The sequence below is a fragment of the Glycine soja genome, chromosome 14 (assembly GCF_004193775.1).
Source record: "Glycine soja cultivar W05 chromosome 14, ASM419377v2, whole genome shotgun sequence".
Classification (NCBI taxonomy): Eukaryota; Viridiplantae; Streptophyta; class Magnoliopsida; order Fabales; family Fabaceae; genus Glycine; species Glycine soja.
The window spans coordinates 14,793,574-14,810,094 of NC_041015.1; the positions used below are offsets into that span (position 1 = coordinate 14,793,574).

A 16,521-nucleotide genomic window follows, 5' to 3' on the forward strand; every position below is an offset into this window, starting at 1 on the left:
ATCATATGAAGTATATTACATTTTCTTATTGAGAAATTATTTTATTGTTAAAGACTCTGAAGAAACGATCAAGAAGATTAAGGTGAAAGTTAGGGGAGTCAATAGCTTACCTAGGGAGTTAAGCATCATTGTGAATTTTGATGACCAAGGCCAAGCAATTGGTGAAGCACAAGCCTTGCTTGCAGGATTTCTTGGAACACTAGTAGCTGATTGCAAATTATTTCCTATGGATTATGATAGATGGTCTGGACCTTCAGGCGTACCTAAAGCATATTTTGATGATTGCTTTGAAACAATTTTAAAGGTATGTCAATCAGTTATATATAACTTTTTATATCTACACCACTTAGAAACCCTATCTTTACTATTTTTCATATATATACATATATATATATATATATATATATATATATATATATATATATATATATATATATTATTTTGCATATGATATTTGATAAATTTGTCTTTTTTTTTTAGCCTTGATTTTATTTTAAGATTAATGAAGCTGGTGCAAAACGGTATTGCAAATTGAGTATGGGAAGAAAATGGGCTGCAAATAGGCAAAGCTTATGGAATGAATTCAATGATCCAACCAAAACAAGAGATGAAATCATAAAAAATGTGCCGATAGGCATAGATAAAGATCAATGGGCTCGTTTTGTTCATTATCGTCATAAACCATCAACATTGGTACAATTAGATTGTTTTAATTATTGAATTGTTTTTATAGCTAATTATATGATTACTATTACAAGTTGTAAACTTGAAATTGCTTTGCATATAGGAACTTTGTAGGAGAAATAAAGAAATTCAAAGCAAGCAAGTTATTCCACACACTGGTGGATCCAAAGCTAATCCTAGAAGAAGAAATGAGTTGGTAATGACACTAAATGTTAACTTTTACTAATTAAAGAAGTTCAATGTTTACTTACTCTTTATTTATCTTAGTTGTTAGAAACTGGGAAGCTACCAAGTCGTGGACAATTATATATTGAAACTCATAAAAGGAAAGATGGATCATTTGTAAATGAAGTAGCAAAGACTATAGCGGTATGTTTTTCTTTAGTAACATTGTTTTCAAGGATTGTGCTTAATCTTAAAACTTTTATATTTCATTTTATTACATGTTTGCAGGAACAAATTGAAGTAGTATTGACTCAAAGCATAGTTGATGAATCTGAAGTTTCTCCTCTTGATGTTGTTGGTAGAGTGGTAGGGTTAGAGCACTCTGGGAGAGTGCGATGCATGGGATGAGGAGCTATTCCTTCTAATACATTCAGGAACACAAGACTTCGAGCTTCTAGTCTGAGCTCTTCTTCATCTAGTGTTGCCTTTCCATCTTCAAACCAATGGCAAGAGAAATACAACAATTTAGAATCAGCTTTTAAGGCCTACATGATAATGAAGGAAGGAAGGATCCCTGAAGAATTAGCTAGTTATTTCACTCCTGATCAAACACATGTAAGTAATTAATATGCATACATCATTATGTATATGTGAGGTATCCTAAAACTAGTTAGTATAATACACAATTTACTCTTAAAACTGTTTTACATATGTCTATAGTTTATTAATTTATTCACGCATATTAGTAAGGAAATATATTTTGTAATTGGTACGTGTGTTTATTAAGCTAATTAATTTACAGTTTTATAGGTAGATTTTATAGTTAATCAACAATATTAAGGTAGAATTTTATTCATTTTGGCTAGCTCTTAATACTCTTTATCTCAAGTTAGGTCTTTAAGTAAACATACATGACCAAAGTAATAACCATGCATAAGTTTAGAATATTAAAACAATTGTTTAGAATTGATTATTTTTAATGATGGTCATTATGATTTAGTATGTGTGATACGCCCTTGTATATAGTATATGTGACTAAGTGTTTTTTTCATTTCTTATTTCATCCAAATGATGCTTCAAGTGTTCCTAATACACCTTTGGATGCAAGAGGATCTTCTAGTGCTAGCAACCCTTAGTTTGCTTATAATGTATTTTGGATTTAAAGTTTAGTACAAGACTAATATTACTTTGTTATGGATTTTATGTCATACTTTGATTTACAATAGAAATTTGAATTATAAATCTTTGAACTATATGCTATTATTTTGGTTATTGAAATATAATTTCTACGTCCTCATTATGAGTTTTTTTATTACATTTTTTTATTGATATCATAAGAAAATGAAAAATTATAATACATGAAGATTATGAAACTAAAATGAGTATACAAAATCATTATATACAAGAAAATAAGGAGAATTAGAAAATCAATTGTAAAACATCTATTGCTAGCATGATTTAAAAAAAACCCCTCCATAATATAGTTTTAAAACCTCTTTTAATAAACCTCTGCATTTAGCATAGGTTTAAAATCTCCTACAAAAAACCTCCATATTTAGTGTAGGTATAAAAACCTCTTCCAATAAACCTCCACAATTAGCGTAGGTTTAAAACCTCTACAAAAAAACCTCTGCAAAATATTCTTGATACCAGAAGTTTTCAAAAACCGCCGCTAATTGCTTGTGGCGAATATAACTGCGGAGGTTTTTGAAAACCTCCGTAATTTATTTTGCGGAGGGTAAAAGCCTCCACTAAACGGAAAAATAACCTCCATTATTTAACAGATTTGTTGTAGTGATAGACAATACTTGTGCGAAAAAATTGAAGGGAGATTGAGACCATCAAACCTTGTTGTATAATGCCTAATCATGCCAAGACAACTAAAATTATAATTACCGTTAAATCAAGTCCACAAAATGAAGTCATTGCCCCTCCCATTGAATGTCTTGTTGCTATAATTTCAATATCTCCATAAAACTTATTTGTTGCTCTTTTAACATCTAAAATTGCAGGATGTATTGTTGTATTGTGGCACGTGGTATAAAAACCATGGTGTACCTGGACAATGATAATAATATGTCAAAACTAACACCAATACAGAACAATTGAGCATAACCTAAGACTAAACTTTTACACACCATTGCATCATCCATGCCTAGATAATTTATATCATGTTGATTCCAATATAAATCTTCAATCCAATTATGTAAGTTGTATAAAAGTGGTTACAAAGAGAAAAAAATAATGTCTCAAATGTTAATAATTTCTTTTAAAAAAGCTTTTCTTTCATGTTAAACTTTCTTTCATCTCCATATATAATTCTCATATGCTTATATTTTTTAAATAACTGCTTTGATTTTTAATATAAATTTTGTTTAGCCAGTTGTTTATTATACTCACAGAGTCTTTTCAAATTTTCAATTTAATACTTTTTTTAAGATTCTACCTTATATATATATATATATATATATATATATATATATATATATATATATATATATATATATATATATATATATATAATTTTACTTCGTGGCATGATAACACAACAATTAACCATCTTTTCTAAAAAATCCAAAAGAAAATATGTTATGGAAGCAATGTCTTCCAAGGTTATTTTGATGATGCCAAAGAATCAAGAGTTAAGCAAAGATTCAAGAATCAAGTTTCAAGATTAAAGATTCAAGAATCAAATTTCAAGTTTCAAGATTCAAGACTCAAGATTCAAGAATCAAGAGAATACTCAATCAAGATAAGTACTAAAATGTTTTTCAAAACATTGAGTAGCACATGAAGTTTTCACAAAATCTTATACCAAAGAGTTTTTCTTCTGGTAATCGATTACCAGTAGCCAGCATTGTTTTTCAAACTGATTTACAAAGCTGTAATCGATTACCATAATCATGTAATCGATTACCAGTGTTTTAAAATGTTAAGATTTTCAAAATTCAAAATGAAGAGTCACATTTGTTGATGTGTAATCGATTGCACCTTAATGGTATTCGATTACCAATGACTGATTTCGAAAAATACATTTCCGAAAGTCACAATTCTTCAAGTGACTTGTTTCTGAATATTCTTTCAAAATTCATAACTTTTTAAGTGACTAGTTTTAAAGAAATTGTCAAGAGTTACAAGCTTTGACTTGAGTCATCAAGAGATTATAAATATATGACCATGGCATGAATTTCATAACAATCTTTTTCAACATCTCTTTCAATAATCAAGAATCTATCTTTCAATCTTCTCTCTCAACATCATTCAACTTTTTCTACAGAAGTTTGTGATTCTTCTTCTCTTCATCTTTCTAAAAGTTTTTGTTCAAAACTTTTTCTTTCAAGAAAAGTTCTTTGATCAAAAACTTGTGTTATTCATCTTTTTTTATTCTTTTCTCCTTTTGCCAAAAGAACGAAGGACTAACCGCCTGAATTCTTTTGTGTCTCTCTTCTCCCTTTCCAAGAGAATTCAAAGGACCCCGCCTGAGAATTCTTTTGATTCTTCCCTTTCCCTTAAACAAAAGATCTCAAAGGACTAACCGCGTGAGATATCTTTTGTTTCCCCTTTACAAAGAATCAAAGGACTAACAGCCTGAGAATTCTTTGTCCCAACACATTGAAGGGTACATCCTTTGTGGTACAAGTAGAGGGTACATCTACTTGGGGATTGTTATACTGAGAACAAGAGAGGGTACATTTCTTATGGATCAGTTTAAGTGGAGGGTACATCCACTTGGGTTTTCAAAGAGAACAAGGGAGGGTACATCCCTTGGAGATCTTTGGCTTGTAAAGGATTTTACAAGGTTGAAAGAAATCTCAAGAACCGTTGGTTGCTTGGGGACTGGATGTAGGCACAGGTTGTTGCCGAACCGTCTTCTTCTTCCTTACACTCTTTAATTTCCGCTATGTACTTTTCTTTTACGCTTTACTTTTGTTTAAATTACATAACTTAGTAGTAAAGCCTAATTGAATCTAGTAACATTAAGAAGGATAAGATTTTAATTAGTCAATGCACATTAATAATTAATTCACCTCCCCCCCTTCTTAATTATTCCGAGGCTACTTGATCCAACAAGTGGTATCAGAGCAAGTTTCTTGTAGAAAGTTTCACAACTTCAAGATTCATGGCCTCTTCAAATTCTCTATTTCCTGAAGGAAACTCCATCCATAGGTCACTTATCTTTAATGGTGAGGGTTACCACTATTGGAAAACCCGAATGCAAATCTTTATTGAAGCCATAGATTTAAACATTTGAGAAGCAATAGAAATAGGACCTTACATACCCACCATAGTAGATACAAGCACTAGTACAACAATACAAAAAGCTAGAGATAAGTGGATTGAAGAGGATAGAAGAAGAATCCAATATAATCTTAAAGCCAAAAACATTATCACTTCAGCCCTAGGAATAGATGAGTATTTTAGAGTTTCAAACTGTTCAAATGCAAAGGAGATGTAGGATACTCTCCAACTTACACATGAAGGCACCACTGATGTGAAAAGATCTAGAGTCAACACCCTTACACATGAATATGAATTGTTTAGGATGAACCCTAATGAAAACACCCAAAGTATGCAGAAAAGATTCACACACATAGTCAACCATCTTGCCTCCTTAGGAAAAATCTTCCCTAATGAAGATTTAATTAATAAAGTTTTAAGATGTTTAAGTAGGGAATGGCAGCCCAAGGTAACTGCCATTTTTTAAAGTAAAGATCTTTCCTCTATGTCTCTTGCTACTTTGTTTGGCAAATTGCTGGAACATGAAATGGAACTCCAACGTCTCAATCAAAATGAAGAAACCGACAAAAGGAAAAGAAGCATAGCACTCAAAGCCTCTTCCTCAATGCAAGAAGAAGAAGAAGAAGAAGAATATGATGATGAAGAGGACTTCTCACTCTTTGTGAAGAAATTTCATAAATTCGTCAAAAATAGAAGAATGGAGAGAAGCCATAATTTCAACAATGGCAAAAGATCTCAAGATGTTTCTCCTACACTTAAATGCTACAAGTGTAATCAACCTGGTCACATAAAAGCAAACTGCCCCACAAATGAGTCATGGCCCGAGAAGAATGAGAAGAAAAGCTATAAAGAAAGAAGATCCAAGAAGGCGTATATTGCTTGGGATGACAATGACTCATCCGATGGTTCGGAGAAGGAGATCAACCTTCTATCCAAAGACTATGAAAGCGATGAGAACATCACTCAAGAAGATTAAGCACAAAAGCAAAAGTCTGACTTCTACCTTCAAAGATCTAGACACTTGAATCATGAAAAAGGTAACATCAAAACAATTCTCTTTTAAATTTAGTTGACTGAAATTTTTATTTCAATTAACTTGTTTATATGATGACTAACAAAATTTTATTTGTTTGTCTTGATTGATTGCTATGTGCTTATCTGATTGTTTGAGTTATTTTCCTTCTTGAAGCATGAAGTTTAATATTAAAACAGATAGTTGATAGTACATATGATTCTTGCATGATTTTTGTATGATATGTGATTATTCATATAGTTATTTATATGTTATATATATTTATTTTTATATAAGATTTTTTTAAATATAAGATACTTTGACTCCTTTTCAAATCCTTTCACTCTAAGAATTCTGTCAGCACTTAGTTTTCCTAAAAAACACTCTGGTAATCGATTACTATAATACTGTAATCGATTACAACAAGTCAGGAAGAGTGTAATCGATTACCAAATGTTGTAATCGATTACAACGCGTCCCTGCTCCTATATATTCAGATTTCGAAATCAGAAATCAAAAACCTCCATTGCTCTCGCGAAACCCTCGTTCCTAATTCTTCCTTTTGCCATAACTCACTCATTTCTTGTCCAAATTAGTCCCCACAAAGCCCAAACTTCATATTTTTTTCATTCTCTTTCATTTCAACCGATTGAAATTTTGAAAATAATCTCTCAAATGGCAGAACCATAAAAGAAGCACAAAGGTTCTTCGAGTAGAAGCCAACGACACTCCGAGGCTTAGGATATTCCAATTCCTTCCTCCATTTCCTCCTCCTCATTGTTCTCATCAGAAGAACAACATATACGGTACACAAAACTATTCTCCTCTCGTTCTATCATTGACCCTAAGTTCATAGATATGGATTTCTTTTCTGATGAGAGTTTTGAATGCATTCAAGTATTTCAAAACTCAAATCTCATTCCCTTTATGTCTCTAAAATTGCCTGTGTATTCTGAATTGGTAAAAGTTTTTTATTCGAACCTTAAAATTCAAGAAAGTACCTTGATTTCAGAAGTTTATGGGATAAAGATGGTCATTGACCAATCCTTCTTCTATGATATGACCCAATTATCTAGCGACAATGTACCATTTGAAGGTACATTGGACGATGATTGGAAGTTTGATTTTTCTGTGCATGATGCTCGCTGGTTGGTTTGCACCAACCAAGCGAATATGACCGAAAGGTTTCTTGCCGGTTCATTGGCTCTTGAAAGCCGCATCCTTCACTATCTTATTGTCAATATTTTATTCCAAGATCTTCAAACCTTGCACAGGTTTCTGAAGAAGATCTTATTATCATGTGGGCTTTTCATACCGGCTGACAAATTGATTGAGCACATTTAGTCTGATATTGCATACATAAGGCATTGCGATTAAATGCTCCTTTACCATATCCACATTTAGTCACTCTTTTCCTTCAACATTTCAGCATCCCTATTGATTCTGAACCTTATGCTCCAATCAAGAGATCTTTCTTGATCGGTGTTGCTGTGGTTGCATCCTTTGGTTACAGCAAAGAGCGTGATGGCTCTTGGGTAAAAAAGGGTACTTAACCAAATGATGATGAGGGACAATTACTGGTTGAAGGAGACTCTTCTCTCCTTCAAAGTATTTTGGACAGGTTCGATGGACTCCAAACTTATGTTGGTGAAACGTTTGATGCTTTGGAACAACAAGTGGACACGTGTTTCGACAAGATGGACTCAAGGATCACAAAGGTTGAAGAAGATGTCACCTTCATTCGCACATGCATTGATCTACCACCACCACCACCACCACCATCGTCTTAGACTTTATTAATTTTTAGTATTATTAGTACTTTGATTTCTAGCCGTGTATTTGGCTATATTATTATGACATTTGAACACTTAGTATTTCTTTTAATACTTCCTTAGTATGACTCAATGTTTATGAATTATGATATATGACTATGTGGTTTTCATTTTAATTTGGTTTATTCATGTTTTGTTTCATGATTGGTTTAGAATCTTTTATGTTTATTTTACAAAGCATGCTTTGTGTATGTTTTTGAATTATGTATGCTTTACGCACTTTGGCCTTTTTGATGTTGCCAAAGGGGGAGAGAAAAATGGGTATTTTAAGAAATCAAGTTAACAAACCAAGATGTTATATTTTTTTCAAGACTTAAAATTAAGCATAAATTCAAAAAGAAACGGGGAGAGAACGGTAGAACAAGACTTGTATGCATTCTCTTGATTTCAGGATTGTCATCATAAAAAAGGGGGAGATTGTGGAAGCAATGTCTTCCAAGGTTATTTTGATGATTCCAAAGAATCAAGAGTTAAGCAAAGTTTCAAGCAAAGATTCAAGAATCAAGTTTCAAGTTTCATGATTCAAGATTCAAAAATCAAATTTCAAGTTTCATGATTCAAGACTCAAGATTCAAGAATCAAGAGAAGACTCAATCAAGATAAGTACTAAATTTTGTTTTCAAAACATTAAGTAGCACATGAAGTTTTCACAAAATCTTTTACCAAAGAGTTTTACTCTCTGGTAATTGATTACCAGAAGGTAGTAATCGATTACCAGTAGCCAACATTGTTTTTCAAATTGATTTACAAAGCTATAATCGATTACCATAATCATGTAATCGATTACCAGTGTTTTAAAATGTTAAGATTTTCAAAATTCAAAATGAAGAGTCACATTTGTTGATGTGTAATCGATTACACCTTAATGGTATTCGATTACCAGTGACTGATTTCGAAAAATACATTTCCGAAAGTCACAATTCTTCAAGTGACTTGTTTCTGAAGATTCTTTCAAAATTCATAACTTTTTAAGTGACTAGTTTTAAAGAAATTGTCATGAGTTACAAGCTTTGACTTGAGTCATCAAGAGATTATAAATATGTGACCATGGCATGAATTTCATAACAATCTTTTTCAACATCTCTTTCAATAATCAAGAATTTATCTTTCAATCTTCTCTCTCAACATCATTCAACTTTTTCTACATAAGTTTCTAATTCTTCTTCTCTTCATCTTTCTAAAAGTTTTTGTTCAAAACTTTTTCTTTCGAGAAAAGATCTTTGATAAAAAAACTTGTGCTATTCATCTTTTTTTATTCTCTTCTGCCTTTGTCAAAAGAACGAAGGACTAACTGCCTGAATTCTTTTGTGTCTCTCTTCTCCCTTTCCAAGAGAATTCAAAGGACCCCGCCTGAGAATTCTTTGATTCTTCCCTTTCCCTTAAACAAAAGATCTTAAAGGACTAACCGCCTAAGATATCTTTTGTTTCCCCTTTACAAAGATTCAAAGGACTAACAACCTGAGAATTCTTTGTCCCAACATATTGGAGGGTACATCCTTTGTGGTACAAGTAGAGGGTACATCTACTTGGGGATTGTTATACTGAGAACAAGAAAGGGTACATCTCTTGTGGATCAATTCAAGTGGAGGGTACATCCACTTGGGTTTTCAAAGAGAACAAGGGAGGGTACATCCCTTGTGGATCTTTGGCTTGTAAGGGATTTTACAAGGTTGAAAGAAATCTCAAGAACCGCAGGTTGCTAGGGGACTAGATGTAGGCACGGGTTGTTGTCAAACCAGTATAAAATTCTTGTGTTTGTGTTCTTCTTCCCTACACTCTTTAATTTCCATTGTTACTTTTCTTTTACGCTTTACTTTTGTTTAAATTACATAACTTAGTAGTAAAGCCTAATTGAATCTAGTAACATTAAGAAGGATAAGATTTTAATTAGTCAAGGCACATTTATAATTAATTCAACCCCCCTCCCTTCTTAATTATTCCGAGGCCACTTGATCCAAAATATGTTTCATGTTTCTAATTTACAAAAACACTTAAGACTGAATTTCCTAAATATTAAAAGATAAATGAGAGGGATGGTCGACTTTTAATCAATAAAAAACAAAACTCTTTGCTTCTAGGAATGAAATTGGACAGTAAAAAAAATGCGTATAAACATATGAAGCAAATAACAAAAGTCAATAATATATTATTAACTCTTATGATAAAACCGTGTTGTGTTTTTTATAATAGTTTTTATCGTACCACATGCTTTCTATATGATTTAATATTATTTCATTATTGATATGAGAGGGAGGAGAAAAAGTATACCAATGAATAGTAAGATTATAGGGTGACTTGTTGAATATGTGAACGACAACAATGTCACCCTCTCGAGCATTAATTGTCAGTCCTGACAGGGTTCCATTGACGGTAGTGATCACTTGTTGATGACACAAACACTCTATAGTAATGTTTTCCACCTATTCATATAACAATATAAGATTTTAATTAGTGAATATATTTCAAACTTAATTTGATTAGTCCATGAATGAGAGAAGAAAAACCAAAGAATCGGAGAAAGATAAAAAAAAATTAGATATTCCTAAATCCAAGTTAGTTATAATGATTAAAAAAATGAAAATATAAAAGTGTGTTTGACAAACAAAACATGAGCCAATAGTCCATGCAAGGAAGAACAAATAAACTATAGAAGGATGAAGAGTTTTAAGAAATGGATTGAAACATATGAGAATACTTAAGATCTAGCTCATTGGAGAATTAAAGATCCAAATTATGGTGATTAAAAAAATTAAAAATAAAAGTGCATTCCAGAAGCATGAATCAATAGCCCATGAAAGGAAGAAGAAAAAAGTCAGGGAAGAATGAAGAATTTTAAGTCAAGGATTGAAGCTTGTGGAAATACTTACACGACTGAGAAAAAGTGTTTCTATGACGGTTATTTTAAGCATTCTACGACGATTTTTGACCGTCATCGTATCGAACGTTGTGAATTGTCCCTTCATTTTTAAGACGGTTCCAAAAAGAATCATCTTAGAAAAGCTATCATTCTATGACGATTTTTAGGCTAATTATCATCTTACAATGGTATCTTTCTAAGATGGTTTTCAACAATGTGTTTAAAAAAAAACAAATAAAAAGATGAGAATTCTAAGACGGTTTTTCCACAATCGTCTTAAAAAATAGACTTTCTAAGACAATTTTCTAAAAAATCATCTTAGAATGTACACTTTTTAATATGATTTTTCAAATAACCATCTTAGAATATTTTTTAAAAAAAGTTTAAAAAATTGAAAATATTATTTTCTTTATAGATATAATAAAAGTAATATTATTAAAAAAATTATATAGATATAATAAAAATATCAAAAATATTATTTTCTTTATATTTTTAAACAAGAAATAAAATAAATATAAGATGATTATCAGAAAACATTTATAAAACAAATAAAAGCATGATCATGTGAAGTAAACTGGACATAGAATTTAGAAAAATTAATAAATGATATAAATAGGTGAACACACTTGACATTAAGGGGTATCATTGCACAAAGACGAAATGCATTGGCCCATAAAAAAACAATTGTTATGCAAATTATACCATACACTACAAGAAAAATAACCTATGCTTACGGACGCCTTTTGCCTACATACATAAATTAGTGTAGGTAAAACTCAAAAATACTTTTACCTACAACTAATTAATGTAGGTAAAACTCAGCAATTTGTACTTACGATTTTTGGTGTAGGTAAATTCATTAAAACAAAAAAAAAACTTCTACCTACAATTACTTTGTGTAAGTAAAACTCCAAAAATTGTTTGAATTTAAATACCAGTCTCTTGTTTTTTTAGTAAATATATTAATTAAAGAAAATATATTAATTAATAATTTTAATAATTAATTTAAATTTAGATTATTATTCTTTTTATGGATTAATTTAATTTATCATGAATTGTTTACTCAATAGAATAGAAAATATTTAAAAAATGTAATTCTTATTTTGAACTGACAGTATTGACCCGTCGTGAATACTTGCGCCATCTCAACTTTTCATTTTGCAGTAAGTGAGCTCTCTTCTCAGTTCTCACACTTATCACAGAGAGTGAGAGTGAGAGTGAGTTCTATTCACAATTTTGCTATTCTCAAAAACTCAAAAGAGAGTAAGTTCTCTATTTTCTCGATTCTTGGTTGCTCTCTTCTTAGTTCTCTCTATTTCGTTGTATGCTTGCTCTCATAGAGTTCTCTCCCTCCCTCCCTTTCTCTCTCTCTCTTAGCATTCAAACTCGTTTATCTCGTATAACATTCAAAACCATTGGATTTGAACTTATTCAAAATTGTTCCTCTCTCACAGAGTTCCGCAAAAGCCCTAGGTTTGACACAATGATTTTTTTAGCGGAGCTGAAGAATCCCTAACCTCAGGTATCTCACTTACATCTTCACCTCTAATTTCACCTATTAGTGTTTGTGTGAGACATTTTTTAGTTTCCTTTGAATGCCTTCATCTTCTATTCAATTTCTCCATACTTTATTTGTGTTTGAAGCATTGAATTGTGAAAAATTGAGAACTAGTAGAATTTCTATTTGTGAATGGATGAATGAATGAATCGAGTTGTGAGTGATTTGTGACTTCACCACTGAGGTTGTTACCTTGTTGTTTGTGTCAGCCATAAAATTCACCTCAGAGGCTAAGGTGTTTTTCTAATATGAGACTAGATTATCAGCGAATGCAGAAGCTGTTGATGAGATTGTTGACAATTTTTCATTGATTGTGTTTTCTTCATGATGTCTTGTTTGAGTTTTTTCATTGTCAGTTAAATTTGGTTCCTTAACTTGGGTGGTGTTATATGTTTAATTTGATTTCTGCAATAACATATCATTGAAAATTGATTTCTACATCTTTAATTTGTTCAATTTACTTGGGAGTCAATCATAGGATGCACTACTTGATAATTGGTTAGAGCATATATATAGTTGATATGTACTTCATTGGTCCCTCAAAATTGACTTTAGCACGCACTGTTTTCTCAAAATTAACTTATAGCCATGAAAACACATTTTACCTTATTCTTTTTAATACACTATATAATTGGTATCATGGACAAGAATTTGGATGCGCTGGTATTAATTGTAATGCTTCTTGATATGGAAATGATTTGTGATTTGTAGATACTGCAAATTAGAGGAGCTTTTGTTTTTCAAGTTAGTCGTGACATATACATAGCAGGATTACACAGAGCATATAATTGTAATGTTAAGGAAAAAGGAACAAAGTAGCTTTAGAGAATCATAAAATTAAGTTAACTTATAACTATTGTCTTCTCTAGGGACAACAGGTTTGAGTCTCACCTTCCTTTCTAGTGTATATATATATATATATATATATAGTCTATGATATTTTCTCAAGACCTATCATGCATTTACAACCTATTATTGATATGTTCTATTAGTAATTCAAAATGAAACCTTGTGCACTAGGTCACCTTTTATTCCATTTTGTATAATTTTATCTCAATGATTGGAGGGATTTGCTTCGAGCTTTATCTCAGACAATTAGGGCCTATTTGATATTCCTCACCTTACATTTGTCTGTGTGGCAGCAATCATAGTATATTAATGTGTCTATGTGGCTCTGACTATGAGCCTATAGCATTTGTTATGAGCTAAGATATCCACAACACTACAATTGAAACCAATTTGCCACGATGGACAAAAAGTAGCCAAATTTCATGACCAAATAAGTGTATGGCATTAATATCTTTGGTCTTTCCCATGCATTTCAAAGTGTGGGCTTCTTCACTTGCACTTGAATCTTGGCATCACCAATCAATTTGAAAGTTGTGAAGGACCCATAGTTCTTTGAAATCACCATAAGGAACTTTAGAAACTTTGTGAGTTTTAGGTGCATGGTTTAAAGTAGCAGAAGAAAAAGAAGTGAATTGGCAGAGCATGCTACCATGTGGGGACCTTTTAAAGCTTGCGACATTTTGTCATGTAATGGTAGGTTTGAGCATAAGATAGTTAATTAAAAGTAAGCACTTTACCAGAACTCAAGCTTTCATGTAAAAATTGTCTTCCTTCAGTTAGGTAAATCCAAAACTAGAACTCTCTTACTTTAGTTAGGTAAATCTAAAACTGTGGTAAGAAAATGTTATATTCAGATTTGTAAAGAAAGCAAAGTGGGTCATTTTATATTCAGATTCCACTTATACTTTGTTTCTTATAAACAAAACCAATGCTCTCATTTTCATCCTTAGGAACCAATTCGTTACATTCAGAATATTTTAACAAAGCCTTGGTTGGTGATCCTAACTGATACTTAGATGGAAGGGAATTTTTATGTTGACTTCTTAGCTAAACTTAGAGTTTATCAAAATTTGGAGTGGGTGGAATGGCAACTGCGAAACTATTCACAAATGAAGATTGAGAAATACATTTCTTAATTTAATTATTAAATCATATGGATTTGTCTTGAAATTTTATATTTTATAAAAATCACGAATATTTATCTTAAAATTTTATATTTTATATCTTTTATTTTCATATCTCATTTTCTTATTCTTCTTATGTCTTTATATATATATATATATATATATATATATATATATATATATATATATATATAACAAATTTTATTAAATTTATTTTTCAAATAGATTGTTCTCACTAATTTCTAATTTAGGATGCTACATCTGTTACTTGTTACAGTTGAGTGGGCCTCCCCCTGCTACGATTTCTTCTATCCTTGTGACTGATGATGCTTTAGGTATCCTTTTTTTGCATGATTAGTCAGTTATTAGTATGTTTTGTTTCTTTTTTTCCCCCTCTGTACCAATAAAAGAAGGCAGGGCGAGTCACGATCACGAAATCACACACCCTAAATCCCATCGAGAAAAAGTGAGAAACCTAGGCAACATACAAAAACTCCACCCTTTGCCTTTGGTATCATCGATTCCATGCCAAATCCCAAATTTCCAACAACATCCAATCCCTAACCCGTTGTTGCAATGCAAATAATAAGGCTTGTCATACTTCTTAATAGCCGAATTAAATTTTTTAACGGTTTTGAGTGACATTAAGGAAAATATGTAACATAAATAAATAAATAAAAATATATAACAGGTTTATGTGACAAATAATGTAGTGCACCCATGATTCAAACAAAAAATAAGATTATTTTATAGTTTTTTAGCATATAAATAGTAAATATTATAAATTAATAAGATAATTTATTCTTTTCGTGTGTAAGTAATGAGAAAAATAATTATGTATTAATTAATTAGATAGATAAAGATTAGGCATAACTTAGCTGCATATTCCCCTCACGGTGTTCCAAACTCCGCACCGTCACTCTCCCACTATCCTCTCATGTGTCCCTCGAGATCTTCTTTCTCTCCGTAGATCTCACTTTTAAATTTTCCAGACTGTAGAAGAATTATTAAATTCCGAAATGTATATTTATATAATATTTTATGAGTAATGTTTTAAAATTAGATGAAATTAGTCAGTGCGACGGATCAAGTTACCATTGCATAAAAAAACTTTAATTAAACTATCAAATACTTAATTTTTTTTAACAAGTACTTAAATAAAATAATTGAACTATTACTCTACGTTTTTATTGATTCAATTTTCAATTAAGTTTCTAAAAAATGTATTACTGAAAATAAATCCCTCCTCGACTTTTTCTTGTTATTTTGTTTGACCGTTTGGATTTTTTTTCACGTGATCTGGTCAATTTCAATGTTTAAAAAAAAAACTCAGATAAAAGGTTTCAATCTTGTAGTACATTCTTCTCTCCTTTTTCTTATGGTTATCATTAATTGTTCCTCATACAACTATTTATTTCCTTTTTAAAGATTCTTTGTCACCATCTTTTGACGAAGCCCTGCTTAATTACCTGCCCAGGCCTATTTGTTGGTCCTGTGCTAGCAACAAATTGGGCCAGTTAGGTGGCCACACTCACTTAGAATTAAACCTATTTGGGCTATATCGTGATAAAATTAATTTCAGAAAAATATTAAAATAATTTATCAAAACCAAATCAAATTATATATAAAGTCAAATTTTAATTGAGTTAAATCTAGCCTAACAGCCATAAGGGCAGCAACATGTAGAGAAACAATATATATTTAATGGTATTACGATTAAATATAAATTGGAACATTTTTCCCCTTTCCTAAACCTTCTAGCTAGGCTTTGATATTACTTACAACTTATAGCCCAATGGTTGGTTTCTCAGGTGAAGCTCGTTAAAGAGGAATTTGGGTATGATGATGGATTCAACTACAACAAGGAGTTAGATTTTGATGCCACTTTAAGCAAGTAATCTAGTACTCTCAATTTGGTTCTTCAAAATTATTTGTCATCATGTTAGGTTTTTTTAATCGTCATTAAATTAATCTTGTTAAAATATAAGTTATGGTTGTATTCTTGTGTTTTATTTTTCATTTTTTGTTGTCAATTGGTCAATTAAAATAATTTACCCTTTTCACCGTTAACATTATTAATTTTATAGTTGTTGCCACGATTGTGATTGATTTATACATGGATATTTTAGTTATACTAAGCACTAATTTATTATGTCAATTTCATTCTACTTTTTCAGTTTATTTTATCAAATGGATAAGAG

General features: G+C 31.2%; 1 protein-coding gene across 1 annotated transcript; it reads left to right on the forward strand.

Moving 5' to 3' along the window:
- Positions 1-491: 491 nt before the first annotated feature.
- LOC114383853 lies at positions 492-16,218 on the forward strand. Its single transcript, XM_028343577.1, has 6 exons — positions 492-693; positions 788-880; positions 952-1,053; positions 1,138-1,220; positions 7,530-7,635; positions 16,132-16,218. Exons 1-6 carry the CDS (start codon positions 538-540, stop codon positions 16,216-16,218), a joined length of 627 nt encoding a protein of 208 aa, XP_028199378.1. The 5' UTR covers positions 492-537.
- The last annotated feature ends 303 nt before the right edge of the window (positions 16,219-16,521 follow it).

Excerpts from the sequence above, each read along its gene's own strand:
- LOC114383853 (XM_028343577.1), top strand. The coding sequence starts at position 538 with ATGGGAAGAAAATGGGCTGCAAATAGGCAAAGCTTATGGAATGAATTC. Across the intron at positions 1,054-1,137 it reads AAGTAGCAAAGACTATAGCG|GAACAAATTGAAGTAGTATT; the intron begins GTATGTTTTTCT and ends ACATGTTTGCAG. Across the intron at positions 1,221-7,529 it reads GTTGTTGGTAGAGTGGTAGG|CATCCCTATTGATTCTGAAC; the intron begins GTTAGAGCACTC and ends TCAACATTTCAG.